The sequence below is a fragment of the Pogona vitticeps genome, chromosome 3, assembly GCF_051106095.1.
Source record: "Pogona vitticeps strain Pit_001003342236 chromosome 3, PviZW2.1, whole genome shotgun sequence".
In the NCBI taxonomy this organism is placed as follows: domain Eukaryota; kingdom Metazoa; phylum Chordata; class Lepidosauria; order Squamata; family Agamidae; genus Pogona; species Pogona vitticeps.
Window position 1 is genome coordinate 259594788 of NC_135785.1, and position 20785 is coordinate 259615572.

Sequence of the window (20785 nt, forward strand, 5' to 3'; positions counted from 1 at the left end):
GTGGTTCCCGGTGTCCTCCATAGGTTGTCCCCAGAATCACAACGAAAATAATATAGAAAAATGTGAGGACCCACATCAGTAATGTGAGAGCCTGCATTAGACACTTGAAATAAATTTCTGGCTGTGCGCACGGATTGTCCCCATTCTGAGGTGTGGTACATGTTAGAAGAGGAAGATATGGAGGCAGTGACAGATTTTACTTTCTTGGGCTCCATGATAACCGCAGATAGTGACAGCAGCCACGAAATCAAAAGACGCCTGCTTCTTGGGAGGAAAGCAATGACAAAACTAGACAGCATCTTAAAAGGCAGAGACATCACCTTTCCAACAAAGGTTCACATAGTCAAAGCGATGGTTTTTCCAGTAACAATGTATGGAAGTGAGAGCTGGACCATAAAGAAGGCTGACTGCCGAAGAATTGATGCTTTTGAATTGTGGTGCTGGAGGAGACTCTTGAGAGTCCCCTGGACTGCAAAGAGAACAAACCTATCCATTTTGAAAGAAATCAACCCTGAGTGCTCACTGGAAGGACAGATTCTGAAGCTGCGGTTCCAATACTTTGGCCATCTCATGAGAAGAGAAGACTCCCTGGAAAAGACACTGATGTTGGGAAAATGTGAAGGCAAGAGGAGAAGGGAACGACAGAGGACGAGATGGTTGGACAGTGTCATTGAAGCGACCAACATGAATTGGACCCAACTCTGGGAGGCAGTAGAAGACAAGAGGGCCTGGTGTGCTCTGGTCCGTGGGGTCACGAAGAGTCGGACACAATTTAACAACTAAAAAAGAACAACATATTAGAAGAAGAATCTTTGACAGATGTAACAGTGTAGAAGTAATCCTCAAAGAATCTTACAGTAACTGAAGAGACATGTTATGTACTGTGGAGGTGCTCCTGCATACGGCAACCCTAAGAAATAATTACCTCCAGTGATCTTATCCTTAACAGTCCTGCCCAGATCTTGCAGACTGACGGCCGTGGCTTCCTTTATTGAGTCAACCCAACTCAAGTTTGGCTTTCCTTCTTTCTCGTGCCCTTCAGCTGTTCCTAGCATCATCATCTTTTCTGGTGAATCTTATCTTTTTGCGATTGTTCCAAAATACAATTGCTTTACTTTGGTCACTTTAGCTTCCAGTGAGATTTCAATTTTTTTGATCCACCCCCAGCCAAACAGCTGTCACGGGTTTCATTTCACTCAGCTGAGAAAAAGCAGGAAAAAACTCCAAAGTAAGGCAGAATTCGAAGCCACAGTGATACTGGGTGTATTTGGTGAGCAGTTGTTCCCCTATAGATCCATGTTTATGTGAACTAGGCTTCATACACATGTTTTTTTCTCTTGACATAAACAGCACTATCACTTCTCCAAAAATATCACCGTAAACCTCAGAGGTGGAATGTTTCGTGCATAGCCAAACCAGTGAGGGAGCAGAAGAACCCATACCAGTTAAGAAGGAGGTGGCTGCAAGTACATATTATGATGACCTGTGGTCATCAAAGCAGCCAAATTTTAAAGGACATGGGCTATGGCCGCTCTTTGCTATAAATAGCCACATTTTTCGTGCCACATTCTTATTAGGGAAGCACAATTGTGTTCTCTTTTATTTTATATTTTCTAGGCAGGAGGGGGGGACGAAGAAGGACGTAAATTAGCCTCCCTCTCCCATTCTATTTTCTTATAACCTGCAACACTAATCTATCAATCAAATCTAAATTGGAGATAACGAATTGTGTAGGAAGAGCCCTCTGGGGATATAGAAGGGTTATGACTGGGACTAATTAAAGAGTTTTAATTGCCCAGATCATTAGCTGCAGATTATTCCAGCTACTAGTCCTGCGAAATTGCAATGTAATCATTTGCTAATCTGAGCAAACAGCCTTGCCAGACAGGAAATGCTGTTGTACATAGGAAGCAACTGGTTTTGTTTACCTCCGCAATCCCAAAACAGAACATTGCTCATTATTTCTTCCCATATGTCAGGCACAAAGTTTAAATGGAACGGCAATCCCAGCTTCAGCATTTCCGTAATGCTTTTTGCCTGGCATTCATCTCCAGAAACACAAACTAGTTTAAATTTTACCCCCTCCCATTTCTCCAGAGTGTGCTAGCTAAAGAACCTTATAAACAGCTAGTTCTACTCATTCATTCATTCATTCATTCATTCATTCATTCATTCATTCATTCATTCATTCATTCATTCATTCATTCATTCATGGTTATGGAAAGGGTTTCAGTTACATGATGGCTTAATGAAGCAAGCAAAGATCTAACAAACCAATGGTGGGAATCATATTATCTTCAGGCTAAACCTCATTTTCAGATATGATCCTTAAGACATTTGGGGTGGGGTGGGGGCTTGGATTACCATGCTATCATCCTGCTATTATTAGGCCAATATTATTAGGCCAAAAAAGAGAGAGAGAGAGAGAGAGAGAGAATTACTGCTCTTGGAATTCTCCAAGAACAGCAGTAACTCTGCCTCTCCCCAGTTTTGTTCTTACATAAAATCCAACGAATTTAGTTTTGCATTGAATTAGTTCCCCCCAAACTAGAAGAGATCACTTTAATATTCATTTGGGGCTAGATTTCTCAGTTCAGACAAAATAATAAATTGCTAAATTTAAATCTGTGAGCAGGTTTTCTAGACTCTTATTTTGGCTTATTTCCAAAGGGGAGAGAAGAGGACTTCATTTCCTAGAACCAATGTCAATATCCAAGTATCGTGATCATAACTGCAGTCTGGGAAGTGACATGGATAATGTTTTCCTTTAGATCTCCACTCATATCAAACCAGAACTCTGGCTTAATTGTGGTCTTAGCAACAGCAGGTTCTAAAACAATGCTTACATGGTGTTGTCTTCGTCTTCTCTATTCTGTATCTGCCTCCTGAAATTAGAAGTAGGTTGTGATTTGGGGGTAGAGATCTGTGATTTTTTCCCCTGTTTTATTATTATTATTATTATTATTATTATTATTATTATTATTATTATTATTATTATTATTATTATTATTATTATTATTATTATTATTATTATTATTATTATTATTATTATTAATGGAACAAAGCACTGTAAATCACTATGTCTACCTACCTACCTATCTTCCTATTGATGCAGCTGAAGATAAAGATAGTAATGCCTTGTTGACATGTCTACCCGTCAATGAAAATTTCAGGAACAGTAATTTTCAAATACTTGCTCTTTTATATTTCTGGCTTGTTGGAAAGACACCCTTATGACAGAAGACAAGAATTTGTAGCAAAAACTGAGGTTGCTAATTATTTTATTTATTCAAAAAAAATCCAATGTGTGGTTATTCATATCCGTATTTAACTGAGAAGGGATGTTATAAAAACATAGAACAGCAGCTTCTTCTTAGTTCATATCTAAAGCAATCCAGGGGTGCTTCTGGAGTAGAAGGATCCACCAACCAGGCATTGCCATTCCCCAGAAGATGCTCACAGGTGTTCATCATCCTCACATTCTTCAGGAAGACTCCTTTTGTGTCCCTCATATGTTAGCTAGCAAGGGAGTTTATAAAAACAGATGTGTTTATCTGGGTTTTTTAAAAAAAACACAACAACTCATGGTTAAAGAAACAAAACAAATTCAGACATTTTGTTATGAATAAAATATGTACTCCACGTTTTGGGAATAAGAAAAAAATGCAGGGTGATTGATTTTGGTTGTAATCATTTGCAAAGTTGTTGCAATAATTCTCAAGGTGTTCCATCGGGAAACAAGGAAAATGTTTTCTTACGAGAACAGGATTAGAGAGAGGAACTGGTTCGTCCTAGTTCTCGAAGGCGGCAGTGTAGGTGCTGTTGCTCCCTTCTCCCACTGCCTCCTCCGGCTCAATCAGCCCCTCACCAGGTCCAGCATGCCAGCTTCCTGCACCTCCTCAACTGATCTCCCAGTCCTGACAGCAACGCAGGCTTCTCTGCCCCGCCCCCTTGGCTGATCTGCCACTCAGAGAAAAGGGAAGGGGCAGGGAAGTCTGTGCTCTTGCCTGTGACTGGGAGATTAGCTGAGGAGGTGGAAAAAACAAGCTTGCTGGCTCTGGTGAGGGGCTGATCAGCTGAGGAGGCAGGGGAGGGGGAGCAGCAACACCTGTGCTGCCGCCTTTATGAACTGGGACAAACCAGGATAAACCAGTTTGTGCCGATCTCTAATCAGGATCTGTTGCATGCCTACCTTACACACGTCTGGTTGACTGTGAATTAAATGGTTGTGTATAATGGCTTTAGGATACTGTGGGAAGTTTTTTTCCAAGGGAAAAAAAAGAGGGGAACTTTTATGATCTTTTTGCCTTTCCAGAGGGGTGCCCCGGCTTGTGTAACGGCAATGGCAGGTGCACTTTGGACATGAACGGGTGGCACTGCGTCTGTCAGCTGGGCTGGAGAGGAGCAGGCTGCGACACGTCCATGGAGACCGCGTGTGGAGATGGGAAGGACAACGATGGAGGTAAGACACCTACCAGTGTGCTTCCACCCTTTTACAGGCTTAGACGTGGCTGTTTACGCAAGCCTTCCATGGCCTTAGGTAAAGGTTCCCCTTGACATTGAGTCCAGTCGTGTCTGACTCTAGGGGACAGTGCTCATCCCCATCTCCAAGCCGTAGAGCCGGTGTTTGTCCGTAGAAAGTTTCCGTAGTCGCGTGGTCAGTGCGACTAGACACAGAACGCCATGACCTTCCCACCAAGGTGGTCCCTGTTTATCGACTCGCATTTTTACATGCTTTCGAACTACTAGGTTGGCAGGAGCTGGGACAAGCGATGGGAGCTCCCTCCATCATGTGGATTTGATCTTACGACAGCTGGTCTTCTGACCCTGCAGCACAGAGGCTTCTGCGGTTTAACCCGCAGCGCCACTACAGCCTGACGTGGGATTAATTTTGCTTGTGATCCCTTATATTCTGTTAATTCTGAAATACTGGTCAGGCAAGAAGGGGGAAGGGGGGCAAAAATGTGTCCCCTTAAAGACCCCCTGCTATATTTGTGAGCTTTTGTGGAATAAACCCATGTCTTCTGACAAGCCTTACCTCTTAAGACAGTCCACTTCTTCAGGTATCCATGAAAGCTCCCATTAAAACATAGCAGTAAAGTTTTTAAGATGGCACAATGTCTTTTATTTATTTATTTCCTTTTTGTTTGTTTGTTTTGCCCGACATGCCAACACAGATGGCTTGTCTCTTGTTTGCCACCTGCCACCGTCCATTGTAACTTTGTATTTTCTGTCTTAGTTATTTTATATTTAGAGATTTTTTTCTTTGACATTTTATTAGATGATTATTGTAGTTTTATTATATGTTTACATTCTATTATAAGCCACCCAGAGGAGTGGCCTGGCCCCTAGATGAGTGGGATAAGCAAACAAACAAACAATATACTTTTGGCTTTATTTGGTTTTATAGAATCATAGAACAGTGACGTTGGAAGGGACCTATAAGGCCAAAGAATCCAACTCCCCGGTCAAGGTTTTGTTTTATCTTGTTTTTACAAGACAATTCTGGGAATTTTAGTTCAAAAAAGTATCTCTTTTGAGCTCTGGCTTGCACCCGCTCACTGCTGGCAGTAAATGTGCTGCAGACTTAACTCTTCTATTATCTTGTATGATTACGTTAATCCTCATCTACCAAATCAATCAATCAATCAATGCACTTTGAAAAAGCATTGAGTGGCATCATGGCTTACTTGGTGGACAAAAGTGGTATGAAATATTGTTTCGACTCAATATGTTACAGCTGCCAGGACAAAAAAGAGCCAAAGTGGCAGAAAGCAATGGCTTTATCGGGACAGTTTCTACGAAAATGGAATACCAACCCTGTGCATATCAAGTGGCTGATAATGGTTTATTCCATTTCAGGGGACAATGCCATTAAAAGGCTACTAGGTGGGAGTGTGGTTCAGTGTTGGTTCTACACCCGGATATGGCTCTACAGGAGTGAAATGTCCCATCCTTTTGTAAATGAGCCTCATCTTTTCATCAGACTTCTGGGAATGAAGTCACTTTCATTCATGGACCAACCTCTTATGTTCTAAAGGCTCCAAGTCCAGTAATTAACCTATCCAGTTAGAAGATGGACGAGATGTAGCAAAGGCCTATGTTTGATATCCAAGAGAGCCAGTGTTAATCAACACAAGCTCATTGTGAGGTTCATATTGGCACGATGTAAGTGTGCCCTACTATATCTTTGTTGTTGTTGTTGTTTAGTCGTTTAGTTGTGTCCAACTCTTTGTGACCCCATGGACCAGAGCACGCCAGGCCCTCCTGTCTTCCACTGCCTCCCAGAGTTGGGTCAAATTCATGTTGGTAGCTTCAATGACACTGTCCAACCATCTCATCCTCTGCCGTCCCCTTCTCCTGCCTTCACACTTTTCCAGGGAGTCTTCTCTTCTCATGAGATGGCCAAAGTACAGTATTGGCACCTCAGCTTCAGGATCTGTGAACACTCAGGGCTGATTTCCTTCAGAACGGATAGGTTTGATCTCCTTGCAGTCCAGGGGACCCTCAAGAGCCCCCTGCAGCACCACAATTCAAAAGAATCAATTATTCAGCGGTCAGCCTTCTTTATGGTCCAGCTCTCACTTACAGACATCGCTACTGGAAAAACCATAGCTTTGACTATGTGGACCTTTGTCAGCAAGGCAATGTCTCAGCTTTTTAAGATGCTGTCTAGGTTTGTCATCACTTTCCTCCCAAAGCGATGACAAATGATGACAAAAAAAAGTATATTTTACTATCCTGCAAGTATGGTCATTAGCCATGTTGACTGTGCCTGATGGGAGTTCTTGTCCACCACATCTGGAGAGCACCTCTTGGAGAGATGGTAGAAGGTTGAATGAACCCTTTTCCCTGGAGACATAGATTCCCAGGACCAAACTGGATGTGACAACAACGACTGATAAATGAATCTCCATCTGTTGTGAAAAGTTTAATCACAGGCAGCTACGGGAACTTCTGATAAAGCCTTAACAGCTTTTGAAGTCCCTTTCTCTCATGCCATATGCCTAGTGAAAGTACCTACCTGGCTGTAGCATTTGCTCCAGGAAAGTGCATGGAATAGCTAGCACTCCTGTGGATGTGGTGGCGCTGTGGGCTAAACCGCAGAAGCCTGTGCTGCAGGGTCAGACGACCAAGCAGTCGTAAGATCGAATCCATGTGACGGAGTGAGTGCCCGTCGCTTGTCCCAGCTCCCGCCAACCTAGCGGTTCGAAAGCATGCCAATGTGAGTAGATTAATAGGGACCACCTCGGTGGGAAGGTAACAGCGTTCCGTGTCTAAATCGCACTGGCCATGTGACCACGGAAGATTGTCTTCAGACAAAACGCTGGCTCTATGGCTTGGAAACGGGGATGAGCACCGCCCCCTAGAGTCGAACACGACTGGACAAAAATTGTCAAGGGGAACCTTTACCTTTTTACCTGTGGAGACATACCCCTTTTCTTTTCTCTTTTAATACTGATAACTATTGAGCACTGTCAGACAATGTTCTTATAGCCATCTGTTAACACAGGAACCTATGGTCAATGGTTAAGGTTTGAATTAGAATTTAGGAGGAGGAATCTATTGTCCGCCAGACAGAAGAATGTGCAATTTGGTTATTTAAAGCCACAGTGTTCCTCCCCACTCCCGTTCCCCCCCCCCGCCACAGGTACTTAAGACAGCCAAGAAGTGCCTGCATCCCATATCCGCTCATATTAAAAGAGCAGCTCTGGTCCAAGTTCGGGTTACAAAACAATAAACCAAGCCTGAGGTTATCTGTTTCAGAGGGATCAGAGCTTGTGAGTTTTTATAGAATGCTTAAGATAGTTTTGCACATCTGGTGTGCTAAATGGCCCAAATTACTACCCTTGGAAAAAGATTTGGAAACTGGGTGGGGCTAAGAGAAATAACACACACACACACTTGAAAAAATTTGCAAACTGTAAAACAAAGGGCACTTTTCCCCCGCTTTCATATTGCAGTATCTCCTGGTCAGTATTGCATCTGTTTCAAGACTAATGTGGGGCTTTACTGGGAACCTCCCATGCACATAATTTATACTTGACATTGAAAGTGATTATGAGATAAGTGTTTATTAAAAATACACTTATACTGGGGAAAATGTAAAGTTATTTCTTGATCCATTACAGTAGTGATCTGATGTACGGCTTAGTCGTTGTAATTGAGATTTATAAAATGGGTGAAACCTGGTTGCACAGCTGTGCCTGCACCACTTGAAGTTGGAAAAGATGCTGCAAGATTTGCACCAAGGTGGAAGTCGGATCCATGAAGGACTTCTGCAGACACAGTTCGTAGCTGGTTGTGCATTCAGGACACAGCTCATTCTGTGCTTTGTTGTAAAGTACCTACCGATGTGATGGCGCCATCTTCAAGGATAACTCTGAGTCCATTTGGAAAGCTGATAGGTCCCTGAAGATGGTGGCATAAGAGGGGTGTCCACCTTTGATGGCCCAAGGGCCACTTTTCTGATTCCAGGATCATTGAGGTCATACCCAGCATGTATAGTGATTGACTAGGACTCAGAGAGCGAGGGACGTGGTGGCGCTGCGGGTTAAACCTCAGAAGCCTCTGTGCTGCAGGGTCGGAAAACCAGCCGTCGTAAGATCGAATCCACGCGACGGAGGAAGCTCCCGTCGCTTGTCCCAGCTCCCGCCAACCTAGCAGTTCAAAAGCATGCAAATGCAAGTAGATAAATAGGTACCACCATGGTGGGAAGGTTAACAGTGTTCCATGTCTAAGTCATGCTGGCCATGTGACCACGGAAACTGTCTACGGACAAACGCTGGCTCTAAGGCTTGGAAATGGGGATGAGCACCGCGCCCTAGAGTCAGGACACTACTGGACTGAATGTCAAGAGGAACCTTTACCTTTGAACTCAGAGAACCTAAGGATCAACTTCCCACATAACCATGGAAATTTAAAGAGAGAGTGGTAAAATCACTTCTTGACAGGCCTACTAAGGTCACCATGTTCCAGCTTGATGGCACAGGACACAAATAGTGGGGGGATGTTGAAAGAATGAAGGAAAAGCCATGCTTCTAAGCTTGTTGGAAAAGCTTTTTCCAATGAACTAACTCAATTTGAATTCTGTTCCGATTCCGGACTTGTGCATTCAAGAGTTCCAGATGGAAAAGATTTGATTTACAGATTGATTAAATCTCAAACAAATTAACTAGCTTTTTTTTAAAAAATGATTTTGCAGTACCATCCTATATACTTCTCGTAAAGCGCAATCCTGTACATTTTGGCAGCATCCCTAATTATGAATCTCTTCGTCTTCCTAAGCTTTATGTGGTGTGTGTGTGTGTGTGTGTGTGTGTGTGTGAGAGTGTGTTGAAGTGTGTGTTGAATCTGCACGGCATAAGCAGCTCACAAATTTTCCTGAGCCGAAGAGAGGTAATCCTATAACACCCATTAAAAGTCAAGGAGAGATGAGGGGTTGAATCCCGGATCCCCTTTCAGAGATTTTAAGAGCTTTAGAGATGTCAGTGGCAAAGACCCTTTATCATACTTACACCTGATCAGGATAAAGAAAAAAGAAGAAGAAAATAAACCTCTTTTATGCCTGGACAGAAAGAAAGATTAGGTGAAAGGTTAGTTCTGCAGCATCCATACCTCATTCCAGATGCTCTGCTCATGGTTTTCCCTTGAAACGCACGCCAGTAGCCACGCACAGTCTTGTTTCCTTCCTTGCAGTCTTAATCTGAGGCCATGAAACAAGGGGGAAACAATCAAACAAAAAAGACACAAAACCCTATCCCTGGTTTATCCATTCTGACCTGGCCACGCTCCCTCTCAAATCTCTGGCGCTATTTTTTTTTAAATTCTGTTTTGTCATCCGGTCAGGTTTTGGGGTGGATTTTCTGAACAATCTTGTTTGTAGAGTTATGTGCTGTTATCAGAGCCGGCCCTGCCATGATGCCGAGGGGGGTGTTAGCTTCAGACCACAAATGCTACAGGGTGGCAGCAAGATCCTTAAAGAGGGAAGGGTGTGATGCGGGATGTGTCCTGCATTCCATAAAATAGCCCGTGTCCTTTAGGGGCAATGAAAGATAACATGGAAGACAGGTGAAGACAGAGTCAACTGGCAGTTTGCTTAGCATTTGTGCATGGAACACAAGGCTGTGTGTGCGCCATTTTGTTTCTTCACCTCAGGCATCAAATTATCTTGGGCCATCCCTAGGCATTCTCCAGGTCTCAATTCCTTCCCCTGGTTGTCTCGAATTTCCACACAAAATTACAAGGGAGGCATGTGTTACATACAGCACTGATGTTACCTGTCTGTCATGGGTTTGGAGGGAAAGTTCCATCCTATGGGGAGTGGAAGGCGGGACATCAGGAGGAGGGGCTGTACTGTATATATATGTGGAGCTTGTCAGAAGCTGGGAGGAGAAGCTGGGAAGAAGAAGCTGGTGTGGGAGTCTGTGTGTCAGACAGGGTACTACTGTGTGTCAGTCAGTACCAACCTGATAGGTTCAGGTGTATGTATGGGTAGCCAGAACTGATAGGTTCAGGGTCTGTGCTTTATTCAAAGGTGTTCTGTGTGAACCAAACTGGTGTATGTATGATTGAGACTAAGCCACGTTACTGTATCTTATTCACTTGATCATTTTATTTTCCCTGTGTGTTATTTGAATAAACCTTATTCCTTTATTTGTTAAAAATCCATTCCTGGTCTGTGTGACTTCTTACAGGGAATGGTTGGTGGCAGCTTAGTGAAACTGTGGCATCCTCCAGTAGGTCTGGGTTTGTCACATTGATTGGTGTCCAGCGTGTGGGATACGACTGGTCCAGTTGTCCAGTGGTCCAGCAAAGCCTTGGCAAGTGTGCCCAGAGCAAGGGGGGTCTAGTCAGGGACAATCTGAGGGCGCGTAGGTAATCTTCTAGGCGTACCTCACGGGGAGGTGCGCTAGTGGAAGAACGTGTAACCTCAGATTGGTGGGACTAGATTAGGGAGCTCTGAGGCAACCTGTTTTGGCGGGAAAAAGCTGAGGCAAAGCTGAGGGAAGTAGCAGTGATCTAGCCTGTCTGCTGAGAGGCCTAGCAGAGGGGGGTGGACTCTGGCTGGCAACAGTTGCAAGTTAGTGCTGAAAGAACAGCCGCAATCTATAGAAGGCTGGTTCTGAGGCAAAAGAAAAAAAAAGTGGTCGCTTTATTTTGAGGCTTGACTTTTGAAAGCAGCCTGTTCTGGGGGGGGATTATGCCCTTGACTCGAAGCCAAATGGCAGAAATGGGTGAAGTGAAAGACCCCCAGGTAGACCAAGGTTCTGAGGAGGAATTTGGCTCAGTGCAGGATGAGAGCATGGGAGAACAGAACCCAGAACTCAGAAAAATGCTCCTAGCCCAACAGCATGAATATAGAATGAGACTATTGGAAAGGGAGGCCAGAGAAAGAGCTGAAATCAGTCAGGCAGAGGCAGATGCCAAGAAAAGGGGAATGGACATGAGGATAAAAGAGATGGAACTGAAACACCAAATTAGAATGGTACAATTAGAATTGGATTTCCTAAATAAGTTTATTAACAATTTATCAGTGGAAGAAATGTCAAAGAAAGAAAAGTATGAGGCTCAGGCCAGACAAAGTGAGCAAGATCTTGAAAAATATAATCAGCAAAAAGACATTAAATTAAAAGAAATCAGAGATAAGACTGAAGAAAAAGTAAAAGAGATAAAAGCTAGGGCTGAGGAAGAAATTTTACAGATCAGGGCTGAGTTTGAGGCTAAGCAAAAGGAGCTGGATTTGAGAATAAAAGAGAAGGAATTGCAGCTAGAAAAGAAACCAAAAGAAGGCACACAGGTTAAGGCACAACATCAAAACCTGAATTATTCTGAAGAAAACATGAGGGAAACATGGGGCCCTAAGGACTCCAAAGGGTTAGTTCAGAGCCCGCCAAAAATGGGCGGCCATTTTGTTGATAAAACTTCTGGGCAGAGCCAGTCCAGGAACCAGATTTTGGAGGGAAAACCAAAACCAGATGAGAAAGACTCCAAGTACAGCAGAAAATGTTATTTCTGTCAGGGAAAGGGCCACCTAATCTCAGAGTGTGAGAAATGGAAGCAGCTAAAGGGAAATGTGCCTCATGATTTGAGTGGAACCAAGCCAAAAGCTGTGTTCTGTGTCCAGAAAGAGCAAAGCTCCTTGCCACTGAGGGAGCCTGTTGCCATGGCTACTCAATCTGGAACAGATACATCTGCTGATCATGCTGGGGAAAATGGTCCTCTTGTGGAGGTCAAGCGCTGCTTACTTGTGAGAACAGATTCGCAGTTGTTTGAAACCGCAGGGGTGGACGTAGGAATACTTGACCATCAGTACAGGGGGCTGAGGGATACTTGTTCCCAGGTGACCCTGTGCCATCCAGACATTATTCCTAGGGAGTATATAATCCCAAATGAGAGCCTAAAGGTGGCAGGGATTGAGGGGCAGGTGATCTCGCTGCCAGTAGCTGAGGTACCTGTGAACTTTCAAGGCTGGAGGGGAGTTTGGCGGCTAGCGATTTCATCGACTCTGCCAGCAGCCGTGCTCGTGGGAAATGACCTGGCTGAACATGTGAAACGGGTGCTAGTGATTACACGTTCACAAGCCACCCCGGGGACAGTTCAGGGGGGTAATGATGAGCCCGAGACGGAAGCAGGTGGGGGGAGTTCAGAAGCTGTGGTGGAAACCTTGACCACGGACAGCAAATTTGGCCAAGACCAAAGGCAGACGCCACTCTCCAAAAGTGTTTTGAACAGGTGACAGACGCCCAGCTAACACCTGAAACCCCAGTGAGATTTCGAGAGAAAAAGGGAATTTTATATAGAGAGACCCTGAGGAATATCTCAAAAGGGGGAGAGGGGATCAGAAGTCAGCTAGTGGTACCTGAAAAGTATCGCCCCATGATCTTACAAAGGGGGCACTCTGACATGTTTGCTGCGCACTTAGGGGTGAACAAAACACAGCAGAGAATCACACAGAATTTTTACTGGCCTGAAATAGGGAAGCAGATCAAGGAGTTCTGTAAACAATGTGATGTGTGTCAGAGGCAGGGGAATAACCGTGACAGGACCAAAGCGAAGTTGTGCCCTTTGCCTGTGATTGACACACCGTTCAAATGCATAGGGGTGGATATTGTGGGACCTTTGCCCAAGGCCACAAAGAGGGGGAACAGGTTCATTCTCACCATTGTGGACCATGCCACGAGGTACCCTGAAGCCATTCCCTTGACTAACATTGAAACTAACACAGTGGCAGATGCCTTGGTGGGGTATATGTCCAGGATGGGATTTGCCTCAGAAATAATCACAGATTTGGGCGCATCGTTTACATCGAAGCTCATGAAACGGTTATGGCAAATCTGTGGAATTAAACACAAGGAAACCACTGCCTATCACCCTGAAAGTAATGGGTTAACGGAGAAGTTCAATGGGACTCTGATGCGCATGATTAGGGCTTACTTGGCAGAGAATCCAAACAATTGGGGCCAGAAGCTGCAATCCCTTTTGTTTGCTTATCGGTCAGTGCCACAAGCCAGTACCGGGTTCAGTCCGTTTGAACTTTTGTTTGGGAGAAGGGTGAAAGGGCCACTCGATTTAATCAAACAAAATTGGGAGCAGATCACCCAGGATGACCCACAAGATGTTGTGACATATATAGACTCTTTAAGGAATGACCTAAAGAGAAACCTAGAGCTAGCAGCAGAGACCCTGCAAGCTCAAAAGGTCAGAAAGAAAGCTTGGGATGACCAGGAAGGCAGGGAGAGGCACTTTAACCCAGGGGAGGAAGTGCTTTGGCCTAGGCCCTGCAAAGAGAACAAACTGCAGCTGGGTAGCCCAGAAAGAAAATACTTGGGTCACATAGTAGGGGGAGGAGTGATAAAACCCCTAGAGGCCAAGATAGAAGCAGTTCGTGATTGGCCCAGACCCAACACCAAGAAAAAAGTCAAATCATTTCTTGGGTTGGTGGGCTACTACAGAAAATTCATCCCGAGGTTTAGCGAGATTGCGACTCCGCTGACCGATCTGACGAGGAAGAAGACTGATGACCGCATCCCGTGGACCAGCGACTGTGAGGAGGCGTTCCAGAGGTTGAAGGAGGCCCTCATCAACTATCCAGTGCTGCGTGCTCCAGACTTCGACCGGGAGTTCATCATCTACACCGATGCGTCTAACAGCGGGGTAGGAGCAGTTCTTTGCCAGGAGGATGAAAATGGTGACCAGCATCCAGTGTCCTACCTGAGTAGGAAACTCCAGAAAGGTGAGAGACATTTGGCAACCGTGGAGAAGGAGTGCCTGGCAATAGTCTACGCGATCCAGAAGGCCAAGCCTTACATCTGGGGAAGACATTTTACTCTGTGCACTGACCATTCACCACTGCAATGGTTAAAGACAATGAAAACCCACAATAGTAAACTTATGAGGTGAGCTTTAAACCTGCAAGACTATGTCTTTGAAGTGAAGGTGGTCAGAGGGTCAGTGAACTGTGTTGCTGACGCCTTGTCAAGAAGACCCGAAGAATGAAGACGGCGAAGGAACATGGACTATGTATATATTTTGGTGACCAAAGGTTAAATGTATTTGTTTATTAAACATGCCTGGTTTGTATGAATAAAGGTAACTTGATGTATTGTAAATGGTAAATGTTTAAATGCCTAATTGATATGTGTATCCTAGAGTAAGTATAAGTAAGTATGGTATTGTATGTTATGTATAGCTGTTTTTGTATGTTTTGGATCCAGGTTGTTTTTTGGAGAAAAGCACTTTAGCTTTCCCCCTACAAAACAACTTATGAAGAGGGGAGGTGTTACATACAGCACTGATGTTACCTGTCTGTCATGGGTTTGGAGGGAAAGTTCCATCCTATGGGGAGTGGAAGGCGGGACATCAGGAGGAGGGGCTGTACTGTATATATATGTGGAGCTTGTCAGAAGCTGGGAGGAGAAGCTGGGAAGAAGAAGCTGGTGTGGGAGTCTGTGTGTCAGACAGGGTACTACTGTGTGTCAGTCAGTACCAACCTGATAGGTTCAGGTGTATGTATGGGTAGCCAGAACTGATAGGTTCAGGGTCTGTGCTTTATTCAAAGGTGTTCTGTGTGAACCAAACTGGTGTATGTATGATTGAGACTAAGCCACGTTACTGTATCTTATTCACTTGATCATTTTATTTTCCCTGTGTGTTATTTGAATAAACCTTATTCCTTTATTTGTTAAAAATCCATTCTTGGTCTGTGTGACTTCTTACAGGGAATGGTTGGTGGCAGCTTAGTGAAACTGTGGCATCCTCCAGTAGGTCTGGGTTTGTCACAGCATGGATGTTAGCAGACTTAGAGATCCATCGAAAGGGTGACCTACAAATAACAGTCAATAAATACAATCTATAAGCATAACTCTTGGGACGTGGTGGCGCCGCCTTGGGACGTGGTGGCGCTGCGGGCTAAACTGCAGAAGCCTTTGTGTGCTGCAGGGTCAGAAGACCAGCAGTCGTAAGATCGAATCCACGCAACGGAGTGAGCGCCCGTCACTTTGTCCCAGCTCCTCGCCAACCTAGCAGTTTGAAATCATGCAAATGCGAGTAAAATAGGTACCACTTCGGTGGGAAGGTAAACAGCGTTCCGGGTCTAAGTCACGCTGGCCACGTGACAACAGAAACTGTCTTCGGACAAATGCTGGCTCTACGGCTTGGAAACGGGGATGAGCACCGCCTCCTAGAGTCGAACACGACTGACTAAAATGTCAAGGGGAACCTTTACCTTGTAAGCATAACTATGGAATGGAATGGTAATTGAAACTACTGTATGAAAAATAATTCACAGTATAAAGTTAGATTCCTTTTATTTTTAGAGAATTATTGTCCTCTTAACAATTGACACAAAATATTATTTTCATCCTTTTAGGACGCAAGCAAAAATAAAACTATGGTCATCCTGACCTTTTGATGGATTATGATACACTCAGGTTGGGGAAAATGTTAGTTAAGCAGTTGTTTTTGTATTGACAACTCCTTAATAAAGATCAGTAAAAACGAACAGCAGAGAGAAAGACAGAGAGAGGAAAGGAATACACTTGTTTCCCAATAAAGAAACTCAAGGGGATGTACAGCCACTAAAAAAAACCTCATACTGTATATTTAAAATCAAAATAAAGTAAGATACTAATAATGTTAAAGCTACAACAATAATTTGCACTGTGCTGCCCCGTTTAAGGCTGATTTGCTACGCCGTGCATGCTCAGTTTGTGATGCTGGACGTTGGCCCAGTCTGCCTCAAGAGGTTAGATCAGGGCCCTGGGGGACCAGTGAGCTGGTCTCCCTGCTCTATGCTGGTTTGTTGAATAACTTCATTTAACATGGGTGTGCTTAGCACTCCCTTTTCTTAGAATGCATTCTGAATTGTGACATATTATTGTATTTTGAATCTCACACTGCCCTCTACGGTTGTTTCTTGCACCTGTAGAAGGTCTGCTCAGTTTGTCCCTTTTCTTGCCTGTCTAATCCACAGATGGATTGGTGGACTGCATGGATCCAGACTGTTGCCTTCAGCCTCTGTGCTATACCAACACCCTCTGCTTGGGCTCTCCAGATCCCCTTGACATCATACAGGAAATCCAGCCTCCAGTGACCCAACAGAACCTTTACTCTTTCTACGATCGGATCAAGTTTCTAGTGGGCAAGGACAGCACGCATGTCATTCCAGGAGAGAATCCGTTCAATGGAGGGTAAGTCTTTTCTGTTTTGTGCTTCCAAGAGCAGAGAACCAGCATGTCTCAATGAGCTGTGAGTCATGTACAACAAGAAGATATGTAAGATGTAGAAACACTGTCGTGCCAGAAAGGTGATGTGAGAGTTTTAAGGACAAATGTCAAAATACGATAGGATCTCCATATCTGTGAAGGATTGCTTCCAGGCCACCCTCATGGAGGTTTATAACTGCGGATAATAGCAAATGCCATAAAATAGCATGGTAAAAGAAAAAAATCCAGAAAAAATATATTTTCACATATACAGTGGTGCCTCGCTTAACGAGCACCCCGGTTAACAACGAAATCGCATAGCGATTTGGTTTTTGCGATCGCAAAAGCAATCGCATTGTGATGATTTAGATGGGAAAATATCACTTTGCTATGATCAGTAAGCTGTTTCGCTTACCGATTTTCGCATAGCAATGTTTTCCAACAGCTGATCGGCAGTTCCAAAATGGCTGCCAGGTAAAAAACATGGCCGCCCACTGTGTTTTGGGATGGATTCCTCGCATACCGGGCAGCGAAAATGGCCGCTGTATGGAGGATTTTCACTTAAAGGTAAGTTTTTTGCCCATAGGAATGCATTGAAGGGGTTTCAATGCATTCCTATGGGCTTTTAAAAATCGCTTAGTGATGTTTTCGGTTGGCGGCGATTTTTGCTGCACTGATTAACATCGCTAAGTGGGGCACCACTGTATTATTAGAACTGGCCACTAGAGGGAGCCAGAGACCATCTATGTAGCCTTCAAGGACAAGATTACATAGCATGCTATCTGTCTCACTGTAGTGGCCAGATCTAGCAAATACATCATGAAAATACATTGTTTCTAAGGGTTTTTTTTTTAAAAAAAAATATATTTTTAATACTTTCAGATTGTGGATAAGTGAAACTGTGGATATTGATCCTGTGGATATGGGGGTCCTACTGTGCTGTAAAGAGGAACAGGAATCATTCTGCAGAGTCTTGCAGAAGTAAACTGTGCAACTTCTGAAATTAAAGGAAGATCACATATCCAGTGTTCTTTCTAGTTACTGTGTCCCAAAAGTTGGGATCGTATCAGCAAAGGGAAACTGCATTGTGCTTCAGAGATCAGCATCTTAAGATATCACATCTTTCTTTTTAGAAAAAGAAAGTTTTCCCTAAAACTGAGGTGTAATGACAAAGCTTGGTGGGATCTGAAAGCAAACTGAGGCCAAGATCTAACATAATGCTCACCAAGGAAAAACATCCCTGACTCCTTTCAAGAAGGGAGGTGCAGTATTCCAGCCAGAGGTGTGCAAATGTGTGCTTCTCTTTAGCGGAGCTTCCAGAACGAGTAGACCTGGTCTAGAAGGGAGAGGTATAAATCTAATTAAAGTAAAGTAAAAGTAAAGTAAAGAACTCTCTGTGGGCCAGTTGCTAGATATTTTGGCTCATGGGCGAGTAGAGCTGCACACGAGTGGCTCCCAAGTGTGTAAGAGGGCCTCTTACATCCACCAAGGAGGGTATCATGAGTACAAAGCAATTGGAAAGAACTGTTTGTGCAGTGAAGTCCTGTGTATCCTTGCACAAGCTTGGAAAAGGTGCAGCTGCTTGCAAAACAAGGGTTGTGTATATGTCCTCTACTCTTGGAGCTGGCTTGGATTTCCTGCAGTGGCGGATTAGTCTTCAGTGTGTGCATCGTTCTTTCTTCCTCCTCATAGTGAACAGAAGGAGAATAAATCATGGAAGAATAGGCCATATATCCTTAATTTGCATAATATATGCAGGTTGCGAAGACGGCAGAAACAGCTTTTTCTTGGCATGGAATTTGAGGCTTTTAAAAACCGCTGCATCTCCGTTACAGCCGAGCAGTTTCCCACATGGGGAAAAGGAGATCGTAAAATGCACTAACCGTCTGGTTAGTGTATTTCTGCATGGAACCAGAACCTTCAAGAAACAGCCGCAAACACTCACCTAAACAAAGTTTGCCCCACCAGGCCAAGAAGGCTCTGAATGGATCCGGGTGGGGTTCTCCAGATAATTTATTAGAAGGTTCAATTCCTCTGTAATGGATTTTTGTATCTGCAATTCAAGTTCTTATTCATGCAGAGCAGCTGATGGGTCTCAGCAACTGCATTTGCAAAGAGATCTTTTAGTGTGAGAGGACAGAAATTAGTTATTCCAGAATCCGAATGGGTCCCCATTGCCTTCCAGGGATCAGATGTCCCGTTGCTTTTCCCAGTAGCAATTCCTTGCCTAGCTCAGCCTGGGGAGGATGATACCCCTAAGTGGGAGCCATCATCTGAGGATAGCAGCCCTGAAATAATCAATCTCTCAATCCTGATTGTTAGTAAATAAGGTCTGACTTCATTTGCCTCCCAGTCTCAAGACTGACTTCACCCTAACGAGCTACTGCATGAATTTGACATTGTTATTGTCATTCTCTCCATAATCTCTACCAATTGAGGAGAGAAACCATTTCCCATGTTATTGTTGTCTGTTAGAAAATGTTTGTTATAAGTGAATAGGGTGTCTAGGCTGTGCACGATACGGTTATTTTTGGGGACCTGTGCTTTCTGGACAGGTGAGTTTGCTGTAGAGTTGGCACCATAAGCTCCTCCCTTCCCAACCATATTGCTGTCTGTGGGTTGCAATTCCATGACTGTTCTCCACTTGAAGAGGCTGTCATAACTCCATGGCAACCAGATGTCTAAAATACCTGCCAATCCCCTCTGCTTAGCATGACTTGAATAGCATCAGTTTATAATATTGTTCCACTTCTCTCGATATTGGCCAACATGGCAAAGCTGCAAGTGAGCTTTATTAGAAGACTGGGGGACCCGTAAGATTTGCAGAAACACGGAAGGGTATTTGGTGGTGGTGGAGGGGGGAAACGCATCGCAGAGATCTCTCGGAAACACAGTCCAACGAGCACATTTAGAATGTTAACTCAGTATTGAAAGGGCAGTGTATGTGTGTGGCAGGATCCCTAATGACCAAGAAAGAGGAGACATGGAGTGGAAAAGGAAAAATAGAAAAATACATAGATAGATACAAAGCTTTCAGACTATTTGCTCAGCCTTGGCTAGAGCCGTCCTCATTATTTATCTTTTGGTTTCAGAGTTTGTCGGCTCTGCAACTCGAGTATTAATTGGTTGCCTTTTGTGGTGGTCTTTCGGCATCAGTACTGGCCACTTCCAGAGATTAGTGTTAGATTCCTTGATCTGTTGTAAGCCAGGGTCCTACCACCCTGCGTGTTTCCTGCTATTACTGCATTTTCCTCCCAGGCACGCAGTTCCTTCCGACCATCATCAGACTACCGAATTAACACCATGTCTGCCTTTTGAGGACAAAATAAAAACAAGCTAATTTGTAATATAGAGGGTAGGCAACCAACTGCTGGAACCACTGAGGGGTGTGTGTCTTTTATCATTTTAGAAAGTCTTATTTTCTTTATTTGTATCAGAAGCACCACAGTACAGCTCTTCGAATCAACATAAAATTAGGCAGTGGTCTGTATATAAGCACATACAAAATACAAATTGCTTTAACCCCACCCCACTGTAAAGCTTATGTCAGATATTTTTTTGCCCAATTGCGGGCAACCTCAAGAGCATTCGAAGCAGCAAGCATCATATCTTCTGTGGTACATGTCGAAAAGCATAGAGCACGCCAGCATAGATGCGAACTTGCCTCTTCTCCTCCATACCCACAGAGAGCTGTGTTGGTGTGAAAACCCCATTAGCACCTCTTGTTTTCCACCTTTCACCGCCTAGGCATTCTCTGCTGTTGCTTTTAGTATTCACAGATGTTCTTGGGGTGGGGTGGGACCCTTCCTTGATTTTAGTCAAGGGCAGGATGACAACCAGAGAGCGGGTGCATATTTGAGGAAGGTGTTTTGAGTCTTTCATTCTTAGCTACTCTCTCTGTCCATACATCATGGATCTGAGAGAGCTACCCGCACACACACACACATATGCACGCACACACACACACACAAACATTTAATGTTTAAACAGCCCTCCGTGTTTTGAAACATGCAGCTCCCTTCCTCTTCCGGACTGTAGTTCCATTCCTACATATGACATCCCTGCAGATTTGCTTCTTG

General features: G+C 44.0%; 1 protein-coding gene across 13 annotated transcripts in view; it reads left to right on the forward strand.

Moving 5' to 3' along the window:
• TENM4 (teneurin transmembrane protein 4) overlaps positions 1-20785 on the forward strand; it is a 427285-nt gene that overhangs the window by 315624 nt on the left and 90876 nt on the right. For all 13 annotated transcript variants that reach the window (XM_078390190.1, XM_078390188.1, XM_078390192.1 and 10 more), the window contains 2 exons: positions 4316-4462; positions 16475-16691. In XM_078390190.1, coding sequence (XP_078246316.1) covers positions 4316-4462; positions 16475-16691 — 364 coding nt within the window. The remainder of the gene's footprint in view (positions 1-4315; positions 4463-16474; positions 16692-20785) is intronic.